Source organism: Phyllobates terribilis, unplaced genomic scaffold, assembly GCF_046119375.1.
Source record: "Phyllobates terribilis strain yellow unplaced genomic scaffold, ASM4611937v1 Scaffold_5__5_contigs__length_657084704, whole genome shotgun sequence".
Taxonomy (NCBI): Eukaryota; Metazoa; Chordata; class Amphibia; order Anura; family Dendrobatidae; genus Phyllobates; species Phyllobates terribilis.
In genome coordinates, this window is record NW_027362765.1 from 318,501,794 (window position 1) to 318,526,437 (window position 24,644).

At 44.8% G+C, this 24,644-nt stretch overlaps 1 protein-coding gene across 2 annotated transcripts in view; it reads right to left on the bottom strand.

Annotated features, from left to right (window-relative positions):
- The window catches only part of LOC141273100 (uncharacterized), a 101,865-nt gene that overhangs the window by 46,782 nt on the left and 30,439 nt on the right, over positions 1 to 24,644 (bottom strand). For both annotated transcript variants that reach the window (XM_073684483.1, XM_073684482.1), the window contains exon 6: positions 18,709 to 18,820. In XM_073684483.1, the coding sequence (XP_073540584.1) occupies positions 18,709 to 18,820 (112 nt within the window). The remainder of the gene's footprint in view (positions 1 to 18,708; positions 18,821 to 24,644) is intronic.

The window sequence follows — 24,644 nt, forward strand, 5'->3', positions numbered from 1 at the left end:
CTATAATCTTACAAAATCTGTGACTTTGTGCAAGCGTACCTATAAGAATTGATACTGTTCTGAAGGCAAACAGTGGTGACACCAAACATTGATTCGATTTAGATTTCTCTTTTGTTAATTCACTTTTTATTGTACTAAATGTTAAAAAAATAAGCTATTAGTACTTCTATTTTTGAAAGCAAAATTTATTAGGCGTCTTTCCTGCATCGCAGCACAGTACAAGTCAATGTGGTGGCACTGCGACCATAACAGGCATGTCACAAAAAATCCTGCACAGTTGGACTTTTTTTTTTTACTTGCTTTGCTCAGTACCCTTTGGGAGATCGCAATTCGACCCCATTAATTTATATTGCGCTGTAGCAGCAACATCTAGAAAACTTGTCTCACGGTTAAAGTTTCCATTTAGCTCCAGTTTTTTTTCTTTCAATACACATTATGTTAATCCTTGTACAATGCTACCCAATAAACTCTGACCTCTATCAAATTGGTGGTTCACAGAACATTTGTAAGCTATGCTATTAATACACCCATCGTCCACAAATACACGAAGAAGTAATCCTTCTGAATATGAAACGATTTGTGACTGTGTACTAATTTAGACGCATGTAACCAACAGCATCTTTTTATATTCTATCATAAATGATTTTATAGCTAATGTGTGTTAGCTTTTTCAAAGGTATAACGCGAAACGCACGTCAAGGGTCTTCTCCCTGGTCTTTGCAGCACCATCTCACCATGGGTAACCTATCCATATAACTGCTGTTATGATTGGCTTTGTTTGTTTAGTGCACACATGTCAAACTCTGACACACTTGCCAAATCTGGCCCGCAAGGTGAGTATATTTTGCCCGTCACTCCATCATAATTCTCCCTCTGCGTCTGACACCTCAGCAGAGTGGGCGCGATGAAGTCATTTTTCATTACAATGCCCCCGCTGTGCTGGGCAGTGCAGAGGATCAGAAGATGCGCTGCAGAGACGGGAGCAGTGGGGGAACGGGGAGAAGTGAGTATTTTTTTTGTGTGTGGCTCATTATACTTTATGGAGCACTCTGTGGGGCCATTACACTGTATGGAGCACTATGTGGGTGCCCTTATACTGTCTGGAGGGCTGTGTGGGGATTACAGTTCGGAAATCATAATGTCCTGGGTTCACCATACTTTGCCGGGTGGGTTGGGAGGATAAAGAAGCTCATCATACCATGTATGTGGAGCGTTGTTCGTTGGACAACCCCTTTAAGTTTGTTTCCATATGAAAAGGTTCATCATTATATTTGATAAGAAAAAAAAGTACTCAATTGTAGACATTTTTTAATAAATATCAAGGGTGGCCCCCGACTATGTCCAAGCTTTTAATTTTGGAGTGGGGGGATATTGGACTAGTACCTAATGTGATTAAGTCCTTTTGTGACTCTCACTGGTAGTAAATCTCTACTTTATTTCCACAAACATACCTTTCTCTATGATTTTTTAACAGACTTTTGCACAGCATTGCATGTAGACTAATACTTACCTTATATTTACCTGTGTACTTATATTATATATAATGATGAGCGAGCATGCTCGCCACTGCTTGGTACTCGCCCGAGCATCTCAGTACTCGAGATGCTCGGAGCTCGCCGAGTACTTGCGCGATGCTCGGGCGGGAGCTCGGGTCCCCGTCCTGCTTGTCTGGCGCTATTTAGAGCATCAATCATGCAGGGATTGTCTGCCACTCACTGTAATGCCACAGCCATGGTGGTTGTGGCATTACAGTGATTGCCCAAATCCATGGGAACAGTGCTCACAGTGAAACATGACAAGCCGGCAATTCATCAGCGGCATTCACCGGTACCCGACAATTTAGAACAGAAAGAATAGAGCATCACACATAGATTAGATAGATAGAAACATGTCAGTCACATATATAAGAAGTACAGTGACAGTGTTGATTACTGTACTTGTCATTTAGTGTTAAAATAAAGGATTTATTTAAAAAAAAAATTGGCGTGCAGTTCCCCGTAATTTTAGTCTCTAGCGGAGGTTAAGCAGACGGCTGGGGCAGATGTTTGAAGCCTGGGAAGGGGGTAATACCCACGGAGCTTCCCAGGCTACTAATATCAGCCCCCAGCTGAATACCTAGCCTTTACTAGCTATTAAAAGGGGGGACCCAAAAAAAATTACGTGGGGTCCCCCCTATTTTAATAGCTAGCAAAGGCTAGGCAGACAGCTGGGGGCTGATATTAATAGCCCAGGAAGGGTGCCATGAATATTGGCCCCCTCCCAGACTAGAAACACCAGCCATCAGATGCGCCAATTCTGGATCTTAGCCTCGCTCTTCCCACTGCCCTGTAGCGGTGGCAGTGGGGTAATAGGGCTGGGGTTGATGTCAGCTTATAATGCCAGCTGACATCAAGCCCAGGTTAGTAATGGAGAGGCGTCTATAAGACACCCCCATTACTAACCTCATAGTGAAAGTTAAAAAAAAAAACACAACACCCAGAATAAAGTCCTTTAATTGAAATAAACACACAATTTTTTAATGTTCTAAATTAAACTCTACTTACCATCACGCCCATTCCAGCTGAAGCCAACGATCTCTTGCAATAAAAATAAAATAATAAACCAACCTCATCCTTACCTTTCCATGGTTCCCAGGACAGCTTCAGCTCTGCTACATCGAGATGACAGGCTGGACCGCAGCAGAACCCTGCCATCCAGCTTTCCATGCCGCAGACACTGAGAAGCTTCTCAGTGAAGCTCCTCAGTGTCTCGCTGTGACGGCATCCAGATGAGCCGAGTTCATGTCCAATGAACTCAGCTCACCTCATGCACGTCACTGACAGCGTGGGAGAATTCTCCTGCGCATGCCGTGAGCGCAGGAGAATTCTCCCACGCAGGGATGGCATTGAGATGACAGGCTGGATCGCAGCTGAGCGCTGCCATCCAGCTTGTCATCCTTCAGAGACACTGCAGAGCGCAAGCATGCCTGCGCTCTGCAGTGTCTATGAAGGATGGCATGCTGGATGGCAGCACTCAGCTGCGATCCAGCCTGTCATCTCGATGTAGCAGAGCTGAAGCTGTGCTGGGAACCATGGAAAGGTAAGGATGAGGTTGGTTTATTATTTTATTTTTATTGCAGGAGATCGTTGACTTCAGCTGGAATGGGCGTGACGGTAAGTAGAGTTTAATTTAGAATATTAGAGGAATGTGTATTTATTTCAATTAAAGGACTTTATTCTGGGTGTTGTGGTTTTTTTTAACTTTCACTATGAGGTTAGTAATGGGGGTGTCTTATAGACGCCTCTCCATTACTAACCTGGGCTTGATGTCAGCTGGCATTATAAGCTGACATCAACCCCAGCCCTATTACCCCACTGCCACCGCTACAGGGCAGTGGGAAGAGCGAGGCTAAGTGCCAGAATTGGCACATCCTATGGATGTGCCAATTCTGGAAAAATGCTTGAGTTTCCCATAGACTTACATTGGGCTCGTTGCTCAGGTCGAGCACCCGAGTATTCCAATGTGCTCGACCCAAGCTTCGAGCACCCGAACATTTTAGTGCTCGCTCATCACTAATTATATACTATGTAAGTCTGCATATTATTTGGAACTTCTTATGGTCTTCTTTGAATCAGTCTCTTTTTGTTGTGTATTTTCACTGTTGTTTCATGTAACGCAATTTATTGACTTAAATAACATTTATATCTTTTGACTGAGTCGACTTGCTCAAATTGAATCCTTGTAGGCTTTATATTATTGGGAGTTAATTTAGTATTTGGTCTTTTTACATTGTTTCCACTGGGAAAATATTAAATGGGGACCATATGTTTCTTTTATACAAATATTCACATTAAAATAAACATATACTTTTAGAGCAAACTCCTAGTGGTATTACTGGTTCTAGAAAAGCATCTGCAGCAAGACCTCAATTTTTCTGTTTTCCCAATTACTTTCTAATGGGCTATACTGCAACCATGCCAAAGAGGGTTGAGGGCAGCAGTGCCACTGATGAGGACTTGCATTCATGAGAGTTGTGCCGGATAGCACAACTTATCCAGGTTAGCCCAATTCCCTCTCCTAATTTCATACCTTGTTTGAGGATACTATATGAGGCATTATCTCTTCTTAAATGCGTGCAGCAAAGGATAGGTTGCAGCCTTCAATAGGCGACAGAGGTCATTTTTTACATTTTGGAGAACCTTTTTAAAGGAATAATTGATCACATTCCAAAGAAATAGTAGTAGTGCCGAGCATGTGATCCAGATATATACTGGACAGGAATCCTTGGAGACTCCATAAAAATCCATGCCACATGTTTCATATTAGGGCAAGTACACTGCTCAAAAAGATAAAGGGAACAGTGAAACAACACAATGTAACTCCAAGTCAATAACATTTCTGTGAAATCTACCTGTCCAGTTATGAAGCAACACTGATTGTGAATCCATTTCTCCTGCTGTTGTGCAAATGGAACAGACAACGGGTAGAAATGATAGGCAATTAGCAAGATACCTCCTCTAAAGGAGTGGTTCTGCAGGTGGTGACCACAGACCATTTCTCTGTTCTCATCCTTTTTGGCTGTTGTTTTGGTCACTTTTTCATTTTGTCATTGCTCTCACTCCTAGAGGTACAGTAGCATGAGGCGGTGACTACAGTACAACCCACAGAAGTTGCTCAGGTAGTGCAGTTCATCCAGGATGGCACATCAGTGCGAGCTGTGGCAAGAAGGGTAGCTGTGTCTGTCAGCACAGTGTCCAGAGTATGGAGCAGATACCAGGAGATGTGGAGGGAGCCATAGGAGGGCAACAACCCAGCAGCAGGAACGTTACCTCCTTCTTTGTGCAAGGAGGAACAGGAGGAGCACTGCCAGAGCCCTGCAAAATGACTTCCAGCAGGCCACAAATGTGCGTGTCAGCACAAACGGTTAGAAACCAACTCCATGAGGGTGGTATGAGGGCCCGACGTCCACAGATGGGGGTTGTACTCGCAGCCCAACACCGTGCAGGACGCTTGGCATTTGGCACAGAACACCAGGATTGGCAAAGTCGCCACTGGCGCCCTGTGCTCTTCACAGATGAAAGCAGGTTCACACTGAGCACATGTGACAGACGTGACAGAGTCTGGAGACGCTGTGGAGAGCGATCTGCTGCCTGCAACATCCTTCAGCGTGACCGGTTTGGCAGTGGGTCAGTAATGGTGTGGCGGGGCATTTCTTTGGAGGGCCGCACAGACCTCCATGTGCTCGCCAGAGGTAGCCTGACTGCCATTAGGTACCGAGATGAGATCCTCAGACCCCTTGTGAGACCATGTGCTGGATGCGGTTGGCCCTGGGTTCCTCCTAATGCAGGACAATGCCAGACCTCATGTGACTGGAGTGTGTCAGCAGTTCCTGCAAGATGAAGGCATTGAAGCTATGGACTGGCCCACCCGTTCCCCAGACCTGAATCCAATTGAGCACATCTGGGACATCATGTCTCGCTCCATCCACCAACGTCACGTTGCACCACAGACTGTCCAGGAGTTGTCGGATGCTTTAGTCCAGGTCTGGGAGGAGATCCCACAGGAGACCATCCGCAACCTCATCAGGAGCATGCCCAGGCATTGTAGGGAGGTCATATAGGCACGTGGAGGCCACACACAATACTGAGCCTCATTTTGACTTGTTTTAAGGACATTACACCAAAGTTAGATCAGCCAGTAGTGTGTTTTTCCACTTTAATTTTGGGGTGACTCCAAATCCAGGCCTCCATTGGTTAATAAATTTGATTTCCATTGATGATTTTTGTGTGATTTTGTTGTCAGCACATTCAACTTTGTACAGAACAAAGTATTCAATGAGAATATTTCATTCATTCAGATCTAGGATGTGTTATTTGAGTGTTCCCTTTATTTTTTTGAGCAGTGTATATCAAGTACATAAGAGGAGCGGTGCACTCATCTGGGCTACAGCCATTTCTTTTACTCTTAGGACATCTTTACACACTCTTGGCATTCTCTCAAGCAGTTTCATCAGGTAATCATCAGGAATGACGTCTAACAAACAAGAATGCCTTGTCAAGAGTTGATCTGTAGAATCACCTGCCTTCAAGTGTGTTTTGCAGAGGCAGTGTTAGTACATAGTTCTAGTCAGTGCTGAGCCCTATAACTTTTCTAAGCCACAATATGTCAAGAACCACTCAGCTTAGTAAATTGAAAAGTCAGCTGATGATGAAATTGGCTCTCATAAGGACTGCCCCAGAGAAGGAAGACCAAGAAGAATTACTTCTGCTCCAAGAGAAGACTTAGGCCCTGATGTATGTTTGTGCATGTTTTAGTCTAGTTTTTGGTATTTTAAGCCTGCACCAAATTATTCTTTTAATTTGCACCTTCCATTAAATCTATTTAATATATGTTTGTCTATGACATACAACAACATGCCATCTCATCTGGTTTAGTGGGACTATCGTTTGTGTTGCAACAGGAAAATGACCCAAAACGCATCTTCAGGTAATGTAAGGACTATGTGACCAAGATTGAGAGAAATTGAGTGCAGCAACTGAAAAAATGGCCTCCGTAATCACCTGATCTCTACCAATTTGACATGGTTTGGGATGCGCTGGACCACAGAATAACGGCACTTTAAAAAAGTACTTGAGAGAATGCCAGATGGGGTGTAAATCTAACATCAAAGGAAAAAGGGGTGGGGGCGTGGCGATGCTGAGGAGCTGAGAGGAAGCAGGAGGTCTGAGCTCCCGCTAACCGGCTTATAATCCTGTACTCACCGGACCCTGAATTTCACTTCTGTGCCCTGCAGTACAGCTCCGGAGAAGCGGGAAGCGGCTGGGCTTCTGAGGAGCTGCTACATTGAGGGCTGCGGTCTGGCGCGCTCTGTGGACCCCGGCAGAGTAAAGTCTCTGAGGAGCGGCGGCCATCTTGAAGGCTCTACTCGTGGCACAGCACACAGGCGTCGCTGAAGATATACGCTGGCAGTCGGTCTCTCTCTGAAAGGCCTGAGGAGCGACGGGCTTCTGGGGAGGTGCAGCGGTGAGTGTACCGGACAACCCGGTCCCGCGGACTGTCTAGAGGCCACTGGAATAATTGGAGGAGGGAAACACAGCGGCCACATCCTAACTCTGCAAGGGGAAGTGGAAGCCCAGGGGCATGAGACATTCAGCCTATATTTAGACCTTGCATCCATATATGGGACCCAGAGTGACTGAAATATTATACAAAGCAATCAGAAGTCACTATTTTCTCCAACTTTTATTGCTGGAAATAACATATGTTTTCTATTGAAACTGGCATATAATTTACAAAAGATATTACTGTGGCACTGCTGCAATAAAGACACCAGGTGGCAGCATTGTCCAGCCACTGACCTTTACATAATAAATCTGCATAATATATCACTGGAGTAAATATAATATAATATACACTGCCTATACCGTTACAAAATGAGCCAAGGGAAAAACTCTAGTATAACAGATAAATTGAAAGACTTTGCCAGAGGAGACCCCCAGGAAAATTCTCGCTTGAGGAAGGAGCCAGCATCCTTGTCAAACAAAACAATGGATCAACGTAAGAGTCATGTATCTGATGAGGAGGAGGGGGAGGGACACGAAGAAATGACTTTGAAGCAAGTTGCTGACCAACTTTTAGAAGCTATATCCACTTGCAAGAACTCTGAATATAAGAGGTCTTAAATCCACTAAGAAGAGGGTTAAAGTATTCTCGCAAATAAAAAAATTACCAGCCACATATCCTGCCTTTGGTCAAAACATACCTCACTAGAGATTCATCTAGGTGGCTAAATAAACCCTGGCTGCAATGGTCAATACACTCTTATCATACAAGCTATTCAAGAGGAGTTTTGCTTTTAATCCACAAGGCCATTAGTTGGGAGGTTAGGGAGGCCCGCAGAGATCTAGAGGGAAGATTTGTCTTTATAAATGATATAATTGATTCTAGAGAGTACATAATACTTTGTATATACAATTCACCTCCTGCTAATCTAACTATTGTCCAAAAGGCAGTAAGCTTTGCACTAAACCATCCTGATGCTTAGATCTTGTGTATGGGGGATTTTAACCTGATTATGGATGAAAATTTAGATAGACTGAGAATAGGTGACAGCACCAGAACGAGAATAACACCATCTACTAATTTGTTTTCAACCTATATGGAGAGTATTGGTTGGATACACTTGTGGAGATTACATCACGCCGGAACTAAAGAATACACATGTCATTCCTCAACAAAATCTACGTTATCACGGTTAGATTATATTTTCGGTTCTAGTAATACAGCAACCTTGGTAGATAGTATTGAGCATGGGGTAAGCGGGATCTCAGACCATAGTCCGGTGATACTAACACTTAAATTTTACCAGGTACGAGACAGACCCACATGGAAACTTAATCCTTTTTGGTTAAAATTAATTGGTCCAAATGATAGAATACCGGATGAAATAGACTGTTTCGTGGAAGTACATCCGTTGCCAAGGAACATTAAGATTTTTTGGGATACACTGAAGGCATACCTTAGAGGATGCCTCTCCTCCACTATTTCCTACATCAAGAGAACGACTTCACAGGTTGATACCGAGTTTGAACATAGGCTAAAGGAAGCTGAACAGACGTATGTTTCAGACCCGTCTGATGAGAATAGAGTAAACTGGCTACACTCATATAGATTGTATACACAAAACGTTGACACTAAATCTAAAAGGAAATTATTCTTCACTAGACAATTAGATTTTGAATTGGGGATCCAATCAAGTAAGTTGTTGGCCTTTATTGTCCGCAAACATAATGACTAGTGCTATTCTTAGGATTCAAACATTAGGGGGCCAGACAGTCACTGCGGCAGAAGATATTCTAAGTGGCTTTCATAACTTTTATAAATCATTATATAAATCCCAAAGTGCCCATAATAAATTAGAATGTCTCACTTATTTGGCAGATCTTGATTTTCCCAAATTAAGTGTCACACAACAATCCCTTTTAGATGCAGATATCACTCTAGAGGAAATAAATGCAGCCCTGGCAGATATGGCTTTGGGTAAAGCTCTGGACCCCGATGGCCTACCAATAGAACTCTACCATAGATACCAAAAGGTCTTGATGCCTCACCTTCTAGAGACTTTCTCAGAGGCGATGCAAAGTGGTTCCTTGCCTGAATCCTTTTATGATGCTAATATTATTGTCTTAAAAAAGGAGGGAAAAAATCCTCTGGAGTGTGGATCATATAGCCCTATTTCACTATTAAACGTGGATTACAAAATTCTTACAAAAATTCTAGCCATGAGACTTAATAAGGTGTGTGAGGCAGTGACCGGAATCGTATACGAGGGACGTTATATATCCCCCAGAATGTGTACAGAGACCTATTAAATCCATTGGAGTGCATTGCAGTCACAGACACAGCTGTGGCTGCAATGCAGGAATGAAGGTGAGCAATCACCTGGTCAGACTACCTTGCTAAGGCAGCTTAAGTAAAACCCGGCAGGGTCTTCATTTCTTGGAGGAGGTCACAGGAGGCAGTGGGGCGGCCTCCTCCCTCCAACCCAGATTTTCCAGTGGCTCTTGCCACAGGTCCTTTAAAATCCCTGCACTAAGGATTAGTGTTGTTCTACGTTGCAACCTGCTAGGAGCACAGCAGGAAACCTCAGCAGTATTGAGGGTGGCTGAACCACTGCCTGGGAAGTCTCTGCACCTATCAGGCTTTGAGCGGCCGGCGCGGCCGTTGTCCCCGGCGACCGTTGTTTATGGACTCATGTTAACCCGGCTGCGAACCGGAGGACTTTCTGTTAACCCGTGAGTTGCTGAAATAAAAGCTGTTTATGTTGGACTTGCTTGGGTCACTGCCTCAGTTACTGCACGGTGTGTACACCGCCGCCTTACAGCTTGGTGGAGAATGCGAACATAGTAACTGAGGCATACCCCACCGGCAGCTGCATGACCACAATTCGGCCTGCCACCTTCCAGTTCCACCCCATGGACAAAATGGAGGAGCTGTTTAAGCAGCTGGTACTCACTCAGAGGCAACAGCAGGAGCAGTACCAGGATCTCCAACGGCAGCAGTAAAAAACAAATGAACTGATGATGCAACAAATTGCTGCCCTACGGGAGACACCGACGGCATCAGCCCCGGAACGTCGAGATGCCCAGGACAAGGTTCGATCAGCGTTGAGGAAGATGGGACCGGAGGACGACGTGGAAGCCTTCCTTACCATCTACTAACGCACAGCAGAGCAGGAAAACCTACCAGCTGACCAGTGGGCGGAAGTGGTGGCTCCGTTTTTGGTTGGCGATGCCCAGAAGGTCTGTTTCGACCTCAGTCAGGAGGACGCCCGGGACTACCAGAGGCTCAAAGGTGAGATCCTTGCCCGGCTGGGGGTCAATACATATGTGAGGGCTCAGCGTGTGTTTTCGTGGGCCTATGTGGAGACCCGACCTGCCCGGTCTCAGGCTTATGACCTCCTGCAGCTGGTAAAGAGGTGGCTCGAACCTGAGACTTTGTCCCCAGCCCAGATAGTGGAAAGGGTGGTGGTTGACCGGCTGGTGAGGACTCTGCCAGTCGCTATCCAACGTTGGGTGGGGCAAGGGGACCCCGGCACCCTCGACCAGGTGGTCAGTTTGGTTGAGCGCTACTCGGCTACTCAGGACTTCATTCGAGACTCCGCCCCCTCTCGGCTGTCACGTCGATCCCTGCCAACCCAGGAGTCGGGAAAGGGGTCGCGTCCCTCTGCTGGGGACAGTCAGCACCGTGTCCGTGCTGAAGGGGAACCCCGGAGTGAGAGCGGCAGGAGACTGGTTCCCTCCCAAACTGCCATAAGACCTAACAGTACCTCCACCCTTAGGTGCTGGCGGTGTCAGGGGCCGGGACATGTGATTGCTAATTGTCCCCTGACTACGGAACCCATGGACTGCGGATATAGCCGCCGGGTCTCAATGTACGCCCAGACCGTCTGCACAGCGAGCGCCGAATCCCGGGACAGTGAACTCCAACTATGCCAGATACTGGTTAATGGGTACCCCACGGAGGCCCTCCTGGACTCAGGGAGCCTCGTGACTCTGGTACATGGGTCGCTGGTGGCAGGAGACAACCTCAGTGGACGGCCAGTCGGGGTTGTGTGTATCCATGGGGACCTCCGAGAGTACCCAACTGCAGAGATAGTTTTGTCCACGCCATGTGGAGACATAAAACATGTGGTGGGAGTGGTAAAAACTCTTCCCTATGGGACTGTGTTGTGAAGAGACTTGCCCCTGTTCTGGACTCTGTGGAAAAACAAAATCCACTCGCCCCCGGTAAAATGTATTTCAGACGCTGTGCCCGATGAACCTGCGGTAGGGGTGTCCAACCTAGGGACAGAGTGTGACCCCGATAGGTTTCCCTTAGAGGTGTTGGCAGGAGAGGTCGAGGACACCCCATCGATCCCCGAGCTGAAAGTGTCCCGGGGCACGTTTGGGACAGCTCAGCTACGGGATCCCACCCTGACTCAGGCGCGGGAAAGGGTGTTAGAGATAAATGGCGTAGCTCAACAGCCCGGTGCAGATACGGTATTTCCACGCATGGTAATCAACGGTGAGTTACTCTACAGGACAGATAAGATCAGGGACGAGGTTGTAGAACAGTTAGTGGCACCTCAGTCGTACCGTCGAGAGATTCTGGAGATGGCACACTCACACCTGCTGGGTGGACACTTAGGGGTGAAAAAGATGCTAGACCATATCTTACAGGGGTTCTTTTGGCCGGGGGTTTACGCGGAAGTCAAAAGGTATTGCGAATCCTGCCCCGAATGTCAGTTGACCTCACCCACTGCAAGTTTCCGTAGCCCATTGGTACCTCTGCCAGTGATAGAGGTGCCTTTTGAACGGATTGCAATGGATTTGGTTGGACCCATTGTAAAATCCGCCCGTGGACACCAACATATACTGGTAGTCGTCGACTATGCCACTCGGTACCTGGAAGCTATACCACTACGCCACACCTCGGCAAAACTGATTGCACCGGAGCTGTTTGCCATGTTCTGTCGCCTTGGACTCCCCAAGGAGATCCTGACGGATCAGGGGACCCCCTTTATGTCCAAAGTGACAAGGGAACTATTCAAATTGCTAAAAATTAAACAATTGCGCACCTCGGTGTACCACCCTCAAACCGATGGGCTAGTAGAACAGTTCAATAAAACCCTCAAGTCCATGTTAACAAAGGTGGTTTCTAAGGATGGAAGGGATTGGGACATATTGTTACCCTATTTGATGTTCGCCGTCCGTGAGGTACCCCAGGCTTCCACAGGTTTCTCTCCCTTTGAGTTATTGTACGGCAGACACCCTAGGGGTCTGTTGGACGTAGCCAAAGAGACATGGGAACAAGAGCCAACTCCGCATAGGAGTATAATTGAACACGTGGCTAGTATGCAGGACCGGATCGCGGCGGTCATGCCCATTGTGAAAGAGCATCTGTTAGATGCCCAGGCAGCCCAGAGGCGCACATATGATAAAAGAGCCAGAGTCAGAACTTTTAACAAGGGTGATCGGGTGTTAGTACTGGTACCCACAGCCGAGAGTAAGTTCATGGCCAAGTGGCAAGGACCATATGAGATTCGAGAAAAAGGTAAATTACCGGGTGTATCAGCCCGGAAGGAGGAAACCTGAGCAGCTTTACCATGTAAACCTGTTAAAACGTTGAAAAGATCAAGAGTGTTTAGTTACAGACGTCACCCCGGGCATATGACCAGAGAGTTCTCTACCTTTAGCCAGGGAAGCATCCGAGGGGGAGGTCAGGATAAATGGTGCCCTCACTAAACAGCAGCGACGGGAGGCTCGCTCGCTGGTGCAGCACAATAAATACGTGTTCTCAGAGCTACCAGGTAGGACTACGGTTATCCAACATGACATTGTCACCGAACCTGGCGTAAGGGTACGAATAAGACCGTACCGGGTACCCGAGGCCCAGAGGCAAGCCATCACGGCTGAGGTAAAACAAATGCTTCAGCTAGGCATCATAGAGGAATCACGGAGTGAGTGGGCTAGCCCCATCGTATTGATTCCAAAACCAGACGGATCATTACGCTTCTGTAACGATTTCCGGAAATTGAATGAAGTGTCAAAGTTTGACCTTTATCCAATGCCCAGGGTGGACGAGCTGATTGAGAGACTGGGGCAGGCCCAGTACTTTACCACGCTCGATCTCACCAAGGGTTACTGGCAGGTACCCCTCACAGATTCGGCGAAGGAAAAGAGCGCCTTCGTAACTCCAGATGATCTATACCACTATGTGGTCTTACCTTTTGGGTTACATGGGGCCCCGGCTACATTCCAGAGGTTGATGGACATAGTGCTTAAGCCCCATCAGGAGTACGCGTCCGCCTATTTAGATGACATTATCATCTTTAGCACTGACTGGCATACGCACCTATCCCAGGTACAAGCGGTTCTGGATTCTCTCAGAGCTGCGGGGTTAACGGCAAATCCAAAAAAATGTGCGATAGGGCTAGAGGAAGCCCGATACTTGGGGTATGTGATAGGCCGAGGAGCTATTAAGCCCCAAATCAATAAAGTTGAGGCCATAAAAAACTGGCCTAAACCGTCAAGTACAAAGCAGGTGAGGGCGTTCCTTGGCATCCTTGGGTATTACCGCCGGTTTATACCCAATTTTGCTGGGCGAACGGCAGCCCTGACTGATCTCTTGAAAGGAAAAAAATCGGTAATGGTTCAGTGGAACCCTAAGGCAGAGGAAGCTTTTCAGTCCATGAAGTTGGCCCTGTGTGGACAACCGGTCCTCATCAGCCCCAACTTCAAGGAAACCTTCATTGTACAGACAGATGCCTCGGAGGTAGGCCTAGGAGCGGTATTGTCACAAAAAGTGAATGGTGAAGAGCACCCGGTCACCTACTTGAGTAGAAAACTTGTCCCGGCAGAGAAAAACTATAGCGTGGTAGAGAAGGAGTGTTTGGCTATTAAGTGGGCCTTGGATTCGCTACGTTATTATTTACTCGGGCGTCAGTTCCGCTTGGTGACGGACCACTCACCCTTGGTATGGATGAGAAATGCCAAGGAGAGGAATGCGCGAGTCACCAGGTGGTTCCTGTCACTGCAAAATTTCAGTTTCTCGGTAGAACATCGCCCTGGGAAGTCGCAGGGAAACGCGGATGCCCTGTCCCGGGCACCCTGTATGGTGGCAAATGTTCAACCCCACAAGTTTGAACAGAGGGGGGGGATATGTGAGGCAGTGACCGGAATCGTATACGAGGGACGTTATATATCCCCCAGAATGTGTACAGAGACCTATTAAATCCATTGGAGTGCATTGCAGTCACAGACACAGCTGCGGCTGCAATGCAGGAATGAAGGTGAGCAATCACCTGGTCAGACTACCTGGCTAAGGCAGCTTAAGTAAAACCCGGCAGGGCCTTCATTTTTTGGAGGAGGTCACAGGAGGCAATGGGGCGGCCTCCTCCCTCCAACCCGGATTTTCCAGTGGCTCTTGCCACAGGTCCTTTAAAACTCCTTCACTAAGGTTTAGTGTTGTTCTATGTTGCAACCTGCTAGGAGCACAGCAGGGGATCTCAGCAGTATTGAGGGTGGCTGAACCACTGCCTGGGAAGGCTCTGCACCTGTCAGGCTCTGAGCGGCCCGGCGTGGCCGTTGTCCCCGGCGACCGTTGTTTATGGATTCATGTTAACCCGGCTGCGAACCGGAGGACTTTCTGTTTAACCGTGAGTTACTGAATAAAAGCTGTTTATGTTGGACTTGCTTGGGTCACCTCCTCAGTTACTGCACAGTGTGTACACCGCCGCCTTACAGGTGATACTATCTGTTGTCCACCCGGACCAAACAGGCTTTATGCCAGGAAAAAACACTTCTATTAACATCAGAAAGGTACAATCAATAGCTCAATATAGCTCTTTGATACCGGGAAATTATTGGGCCTTGGCTTCATTGGATGCGGCCAAGGCTTTTGACTCACTGGAGTGGCCATTTTTATTTGCTTGCCTAGAGAAATTTGATTTTGGCCCTAAATTTCGGGCCTGGATTCAAATATTGTATGCGGCCCCCAAACCTAAGATAGTGATAAATAATATATCCTCCACATTGGAAAGGGGAACTCGCCAGGGATGCCCTTTGTCCCCTGCTCTATTCGCTTTGGCAATTGAAGCATTGGCTATAAGAATACGATCATCTGAGGATATCAGTGGAATTACAATTGCAGACAGAACTGATAAAATTGGTTTATATGCAGATGACATGATAATTTTTATGGACAAGGTTAACGATACTCTTCCATATGTTATATCTACTATTGATAAGTTTAGTGAACATTCAGGTCTCTTCTCTTATGTCTCTGTCGCCCACTCCGAATGCTGATTTGGAAATGTTATCTCCTTTACCTGTAGTGTCATGTTTCAAATACTTGGGAATTACGATTGATAGAAATGATAGAGAGGACCTCTCGAGTAATACTCTCCCTTTATTAGAATACGCTAAATGTAAATTTTCTTTGTGGGGGAGATTACCGCTATCAGTGTCAGGAAGGATTAACTTAGTTAAGATGATTTTACTCCCTAAATTTAATTATATATTACAACATAGTGCAGTACCGGTCCCTAAAAAATTCTTCACATCTCTTAACTCTTTGATGTCCACATTTATTTGGGGGAACTCCAGACCTAAACTCAGGTTATCTACTCTTTAAAGGCCTAAAGATATGGGAGGAGCAGCTCTGCTTGACTTCCATCTATACTATTTAGCAGGTCAACTAAAAGCGATCCGTAGTTGGATGCCTGACTCCCAATTACCGAATTCTGAGAAACACTTGGCACAAGTATTAGGCACAGGTTGTTTACTGGGTTTTCTAGAATTGAATAAATCTACTGCCATTAAGATGTTACCCCTAAATAGATTGGTGAGAACGGTATGGAAACAGGCAAAGAAAAGGATTGACTTTACACATGTTATAGCTGAAATGCCTATATGGGGGAATAAGTATTTTGCGACATTAGTGGAGCACCCATCTGCCTCCTTTTGGATAGCTAGTGGGGTCTATTTGTTAAGAGACATTTATGAAATGTCTATACTGAGGTCTTTTGAACAGGTGCAAAATAAACTCAAGGTTCCAAGATCTCAATTCTTCAGGTACCTCCAACTTAGAACTGGGCTCAGCTCTCACTTACAAAATCTAGAAATAAATCAAACTATTTCCTCATTTCCCTTAATAGGAATACTTAAATCTCAAGATCCACAAGGTCTTATATCCAGCTTCTATATATACTTGTTATCAACAGGCTTAGATCGGAACTAGTGTTGAGCGAGTACGTTCTGTCCGAGTATGCTCGGGCCGAGCTCCGAGTATTTACAGCTGCTCGGTGATATGTTTGAATCGCTCCAGTGTGCATGATTTGCGACTGTTTGACAGCTTTATTACATGTGAGGAATGTGTAAGAAATAGACATTCCTTACATGTATTAAACCTGTCAAACAGTCGCAAATCATGCACACGAGAGCGATTCAACCTTATCACCGAGCAGCAGTAACTACTCGGTGCTCGGCTGAGCATACTCGGCGAAAGGGTTAATAGAACATACTCGCTCAACACTAATCGGTACCCTTTGCCAGCTAAAAATAAGTGGAGACTTCTGATTCCGAATATGGGGGAGGAGGAATAGGAGGAAGTTTTAGTGTCCCCGTCCTTTGTCTCCCCCTCCGTCAATAATAAGTTGATTCAGCTATATATTATTCATCAGTCATACCTCACACCCCTCAGACTATATCAAATGGGCCGTTCCTCTAATTCAGAATGTTTACAATGTCATACCATAGATGATGACTTTGTTCATTTCATTTTGGACTGCTCCATTATTAGGTCTTTCTGGCAGGAAGTAACTTCTTTATTATCTTCCTTAATATCCATCCCAATTCCATGCGATCCTTTGATTTGCCTTTTTGGGGTAATGGAGGATGATGCCTGGGATAATTATATTAAGATTTTCTTGAGAGAAACCTTATTTTTGGCCAGGAAATTGTTGGCATTGAGATGGATGGGCAATTCACAGCCAACATTGCGATCTTGAATTGCATTGGTTAACTCAATCATCCCATTCGAAAAGATAGTATACCAAAACAGAAGTTGTCCATTAAAATTCCCCAAAATATGGGACTATTGGAACTCTTTGTGTCTTACGGTCTCTACTTAGGCAAAGGGTCTGAGTTGGGAGAGTAAATCTGAATTGGATGTGAGAACAAATAGAAAACCACAAGTTATAAGTGACACATGTTGCTTATAGGGGCAGACATGTAGGTCCATATATATTATGATGAGAGTCAATTTGAGCATGGAAAAGATAAAGACAGCACAAGTTTGATAAGTTGTGGTTGAGGGTTCAAAGTTTGAATTGTATCCTAATTAGGTAAATATCCTTTTTTCTTTCTTTTTTATATAAATCCAAAAGATGCGACATCCACAGAGCCAAGAAATCATTCATATGCATGTGATAACTCATCCGCCAGTTTATTTTAATGTGTTCTCATTGATGTAAGAGATGTAGATCTGTGTTGATGTGATGTCTCTGGATGTTTTCTGTTACCAAATGTAATGTGTAATTGTTTATAAAATTGTTTAATAAAACAAATTAAGTTTAAAAAAAAAAAGGAAAAAGGGGTAATTTAAGGAATCTAAGGCTTAACATATACAATGGTTTGTGTTGCATGTTTCTTTAATCCTTGTATCTATAGGTGTTCCTTTGTAGGTTTTCTGTCTTCCTTCACTCTGAAGCTACAATGTGCACATTCCAATAAGTACAAAAAAAACATTATATTAACAGGTGTGTCTAAATGTTTTTCTGTTACTGTATACATGTAACAGGTCAGGTACGGTTGTAAGAAGCAGGCTTAGGAGCTCCATATCAGATCAGTGGGGGTCCAACCATCCACAATCAGCTGTTGGTGGCAAGAAGTGGAGAAGCTCTATACATTATGTGGTGGCTTTTCTCAGGTGATGAAGCTCGGCTCCCATTGACTTTAAAGGGTGCTTAGCTGCAAAATCCAACAGTGGCCACTACACGGTCAACAAAGCTGTACTGTTTTGGTTCACTGCTGTACATCAAGTATCATTGTAAACTGCTGATCAGTGTGGGTCCAACACATATGACCATTAATATCAATGCCCTGAAAAAACCCTTTAAGTACTTGTCTCCAATTTTAATCCAGAATCTCCAGACATTTTATATTTCTCTAGTCCAGTAGGCAAGTTGCCTGTGGTCAGATAATGAGTTTGCCTAAGGAGCAAACAACGCTTCCAGGGTAATACAACTGATCAATGCAGGGGAAATTTTTAATAAGCTACCCCCTAACATTATGAATCCTGTTTTTAGGATTTTAACCCTTGATTATGGTTATTTTATGTTTACTGTATACCAGGGAAATGGAGGAGGCTTGATGCGATGAGTAAGAAGGAGTTACACACTGAGATCCCACAATAGATAGCACTGTTTGTACAGGTTTCTTTTTTTACCTCTCTATTATATGGCTTAATAAAGTCTGCGGCTGAAACATTGCACTTTTTAATTGTTGTATCCTGTAACCAATAAAGAAATCAATGTATTTTGACATCTGGTGCCTTGGATATTTACACCTTCCATTATTTGGAAATATATTGGAGAGTTGCTCCAAGACAGCACGGAGCCAAAAGGTGTGGTGCATGGGATTCTATTACGTGAACAACTCCTCCCGGTGTTTAATGGCTCGTACTCACCTGGGGTGAGATCTATAATAGTTTCACTGTACTGATGTTTACTCGTTGCATATGTCCTTTTTCCTTTCACTTGAGGGCGGACTTCAACTTGACACATGTTTACGTCTTTAACCTATATAATTAATTAAAATAAAAATTATTAGGTAGAATCCTCTACTTTTTATGTCTTTATAACCTATGCATAAAACAACTGTTCTGTGTTGTGCTGGCTTCATGTCAATCTGATTCATAATCAGTAATAAAGATAGGGGTAACAATGGAACCTGTCACCATTATGTGACTGCCATGATGAAAGTAGTAAATTTGCACAACTATAGGAGGTATTCATGATGCTACCAATTTTTTAATGAAAAAAAACAAAACAAAACACTATTTTCTACCTCTGAGCTCATTGTTTGTAAATTCTGAAAAGTTAAAGGGATGTCCAGAATTAAAATAACATGGCTGATTTCTTCCAAAAACAGCAAATTCATGACGAGTGGCGGTGTTTGCTACGCCACTAATCTTACTCCAGACCCCGATTAGTGTAAGAGTTGTAGCGAGGTGCACACGAAGGCGCACGCTACAGATTCATTAAGAGTGAGGCGCCTCTTAAAAAATCAGGAGCTTCTGACTCCAGCATGCATCCTCATGAAGACAGACAAGAAAATCGCTGCTCTTCATGAATCGGGGCCATTGTGTGTGGTATTGCAGCTTAGCCCATTTATCTTAATAAAGCCAACCTGAAATACCAGACAACTCATGGACATCGTTTCGGCACTATTTCTGGAATAAAGTAGGCATTTATACCTCATCCTCTGCCTTGGGAGCAGATTAAGAGTCTCTAGAATATAATCGACTGTGGACCTAAACTGCAAACCTACTTTATCATTGGTTGCTGTAGAGCACTGAGTTCTGCTGCATACTGTAACATATGCATTGGACATAATAATCTTACAGATTGTAGACAGATTCTCTTTAAATGATTTTGTTATTTTAACTCCCCCGAACTGCATATACCAGTATGCACGTCTTTACAAAGTAATTACATCAACCTCTATTTAACATAGTAACATAGTCTTCCTTCAACCTTAAAAACTAAGTCCATCTACTTCAACTCATAGCCTAACATGTTGATCCAGAGGAAGGCAAAAAAAAACCATGTGGCAAACACTAAGCTCCACATTGGGGAAAAAATTCCTTCCCGACTCCATACGACAATCAGACTAGTTCCCTGGATCAACGTCCTATCAAGGAATCTAGTATTTATAACCTGTAATATTATACTTTTCCAGAAAGGCATCCAGACCCTTCTTAAATTTTAGTAGTGAATCACTCATTACAACATCATGCGGCAGAGAGCTCCATAGTCTCACTGCTCTTACAGTAAAGAATCCGCATCTGTGATTATGATTAAACCTTCTTTCCTCCAGACGTAGAAGATGCGCCCTTGTCCCCATCTCAGGCCTCAGAGTAAAAAGATCAGTAGACAGGTCTTTGTACTGTCCCCTCATATACTTGTACATAGTAATAAGATCACCCCTAAGCCTTCTTTTTTCCACAGTAAATAATCCCAAGTGTAATAACCTGTCTTGGTATTGCAGACCCCCCCAGTTCTCAAATAACCTTGGTGCCTCTTCTCTGCACCCTCTCTAGTTCAGCTATGTCTTTCTTATACACCGGAGACCAGAACTGTACACAGTATTCTAAGTGTGGTCGCACTAGTGACTTGTATAGAGGTAAAATTATGTTCTCCTCATGAGCATCTATGCCTCTTTTAATGCATCCCATTATTTTATTTGCCTTTGCAGCAGCTGCCTGACACTGACCACTAAACGTGAGCTTGTCGTCCACCAATACACCCAGGTCTTTTTCAGTGACAGTTTTGCCCAGTGTTTTACAATTAAGCATATAATTATACATTTTATTTCCTCTGCCCAAGTGCATTACCTTACATTTATCCCCATTAAAGCTCATTTGCCATTTATCAGCCCAAGCTTCTAGTTTACATAGATCCTCCTGTAATATAAAATTGTCCTCCTCTGTATTGATTACCCTGCAGACTTTAGTGTCATCTCCAAATTTTGAAATATTACTCTGTATGCCCCCTACAAGGTCATTAATAAATATGTTAAAAAGAAGGGGGTCCAATACTGACCCCTGTGGTACCCCACTGTTAACTGAGACCCAGTCTGAGTGTTTTCCATTAATAACCACCCTTTGTTTCCTATCATTGAGGCAATTCTTAACCCACTTACATATATTTTCTCCTATCCCCATTGTTCTCATTTCATGTATCAACCTTTTGTGTGGAACCGTATCAAAAGCTTTTGAAAAGTCCATATACACAACATCCACTGCATTTCCTTGGTCCAGTCCAGAACTTACCTCTTCATAAAAGCTGATCAGATTAGTTTGACAGGAACGGTCCCTCGTAAACCCATGATGATATTGGGTCATGAGTAGTGTTGAGCGATACCTTCCGATATCAGGAAATATCGTATCGGATTGGATCGGACCGATACCCAAAAAGTATCGGATACCGCCGATTCAGATACCGGAAACCAATGCAAGTCAATGGGACACTAATATCGGAATGAAAATAAACCCTTTCTTTCCTTGTAGGTTAATTCTACATGAAGTAAAACAACTAAGAATAATGTAGAATGTATTACACGAAAAGCCGGCAATTCATCAGCAGCATACACCGGTACCCGACAATTTACAACAGAAAGAATAGAGCTTCACACATAGATTAGATAGATAGAAACATGTCAGTCTCATATATAAGAAGTACAGTGACAGTGTTGGTTACTGTACTTGTCATTTAGTGTTAAAGGATTTATTTAAAAAAATAATTGTGTTTTCATGCACCGTCTCTTTAAAAAAGCCGGCCGGCAATTCAGCATCTGTACCCAACAATTTATAACAGACAGAATAGAGCATCACACATAGATTAGATAGATAGAAACATGTCAGTCACATATATATGAAGTACAGTGACAGTGTTGATTACTGTACTTGTCATTTAGTGTTAAAATAAAGGATTTATTTAAAAAAAAATTGGCGTGGGGTTCCCCTTAATTTTAGTCTCTTGCGGAGGTTAAGCAGACGGCTGGGGCAGATGTTTGAAGCCTGGGAAGGGGGTAATACCCACGGAGCTTCCCAAGCTACTAATATCAGCCCCCAGCTGAATACCTAGCCTTTACTAGCTATTAAAATGGGGGACCCCCTCAAAAAAAGGACGTGGGGTCCCCCCTAATTTAATAGCTAGCAAAGGCTAGGCAGACAGCTGGGGGCTGATATTAATAGCCCAGGAAGGGTGCCATGAATATTGGCCCCCTCCCAGGCTAGAAACACCAGCCGTCAGCCGCCCCAGAAATGGCGCATCCATAGGATGCGCCAATTCTGGCACTTAGCCTCGCTCTTCCCACTGCCCTGTAGCGGTGGCAGTGGGGTACTAGGGTTGGGGTTGATGTCAGCTTATAATGCCAGCTGACATCAAGCCCAGGTTAGTAATGGAGAGGCGTCTGTAAGACACCCCCATTACTAACCCCATAGTCAAAGTTAAAAAAAAAAAACACAAATACCCAGAATAAACTCCTTTAATTGAAATAAACACACAATTCTTTATTGTCCTAAATTAAACTCTACTTACCATCACGCCCATTCCAGCTGAAGCCAATGTCTTCTGCAATAAAAGAAAAATAATAAACCAACCTCATCCTTACCTTTCCATGGTTCCCAGGACAGCTTCAGCTCTGCTACATCGAGATGACAGGCTGGACCGCAGCAGAACGCTGCCATCCAGCCTGTCATCCCGCAGACACTGAGAAGCGCAGGCATGCTTGCGCTCCTCAGTGACTCGCTGTGACGGCATCCAGATGAGCAGAGTTCTTGTCCAATGAACTCAGCTCACCTCATGTACATCACTGACAGCGTGGGAGAATTCTCCTGCACTCAGCGCTTCAGCGTGATAATTCTCCCACGCTGTCAGTGACGTGCATGAGGTGAGCTGAGTTCATTGGACATGACCTCACCTCATTCACGTCACTGACAGCGTGGGAAAATTCTCACGCTGAAGCGCTGAGTGCCGGAGAATTTTCCCACGCTGTCAGTGACGTGCATGAGGTGAGCCGAGTTCATTGGACATGACCTCGGCTCATCTTTTTGCCGTCACAGAGAGACACTGAGGAGCGCAAGCATGCCTGCGCTTCTCAGTGTCTGCAGGATGACAGGCTGGATGGAAGCGTTCTGCTGCGGTCCAGCCTGTCATCTCGATGTAGCAGAGCTGAAGCTGTCGTGGGAACCATGGAAAGGTAAGGATGAGGTTGCTTTATTATTTTTCATTTATTGCAGGAGATCGTTTGCTTCAGCTGGAATGGACGTGATGGTAAGTATAGTTTAATTTAGAACAATAAAGAATTGTGTTTATTTCAATTAAAGGACTTTTTTCTGGGTGTTGTGTTTTTTTTAAATACTTTACTAGAAATTCATGGTGGTCATGTCTAATATTGGCGTGACCCCATGAATTTCGGGGTTAGGGCCAGCTGATAATGCCAAGCTGGCCTTAACCCCTTTATTACCCAGTGAGCCACCGCACCAGGGCCCTGGATGAGTTGGGTACAGCGCCAGAAGATGGCGCTTCTATTAACGCGCCATTTTCCGGGGTGGCTGCGGACTGCAATTTGCAGCGGGTGGGGCCCAGAAAGCTTGGGTCTCCCTGCGCTGCGGATTCCAGCCCCCAGCTGCCTAGATGTACCTGGCTGGACACAAAAATAGGGCGAAGCCCCACGTATTTTTTTTTTTAATTATTTCATGAAATTCATGAAATAATTAAGAAAAAAAGGCCTTCCCTATATTGTTGTGTCCGGCCAGGTACAAATAGGCAGCTGGTGGTTGAGGGCAGCCCGTTCCTGCCTGCTGTACCTGGCTGGACACAAATATAGGGCGAAGCCCCACGTCAATTTTTTTAAAATTATTTCATGAATTTAGTGAAATAATTTAAAAAAAATTGACGTGGGGCTTCGCACTATATTTGTGTCCAGCCAGGTACAGCAGGCAGGAACGGGCTGCCCCCAACCACCAGCTGCCTATTTGTACCTGGCCGGACACAACAATATAGGGAAGCCCTTTTTTTCTTAATTATTTCATGAAATAATTTAAAGAAAATTGACGTGGGGCTTCGCCCTGTTTTTGTGTCCAGCCAGGTACAACTAGGCAGCTGGGGGCTGGAATCCGCAGCGCAGGGAGGCCCAAGCTTTCTGGGCCACCCCCGCTGCAAATTGCAGTCCGCAGCCACCCCGGAAAATGGCGCGCTCATAGAAGCTGGATGGTGTACCTGGCTGGCATACAAAAATATGGCAAAGCCCACGTCAAAATTTTTGGGAAAAATTAATTAAAAAATAAATAATAATTTAGGGACTGCATCTTTATTAACTCCTCAAATGTCATTTAGTGTTAAAATAAAGGATTTATTAAAAAAAAAATTGGCGTGGGATCCCCCATAATTTTAGGCTCTAGCGGAGGTTAAGCAGATGGCTGGGGCAGATGTTTGAAGTCTGGGAAGTGGGTAATACCCACGGAGCTTCCCAGACTACTAATATCAGCCCCCAGCTGAATACCTAGCCTTTACTAGCTATTAAAATGGGAGACGCCCCCCAAAAAATGACGTGGGGTCCCCCCTATTTTAATATCTAGCAAAGGCTAGGCAGACAGCTGGGGGCTGATATTAATAGCCCAGGAAGGGTGCCATGAATATTGGCCCCCTCCCAGGCTAGAAACACCAGCAGTCAGCCGTCCCAGAAATGGCGCATCCATAGGATGCGCCAACTCTGGCACTTAGCCTCGCTCTTCCACGCTGTCCTGGTGCGGTGGCAGTGAGGTAATAGGGCTGGGGTTCATGTCAGCGCCAGCTGCCATGAAGCCCAGGTTAGTAATGATGGGCGTCTATAAGA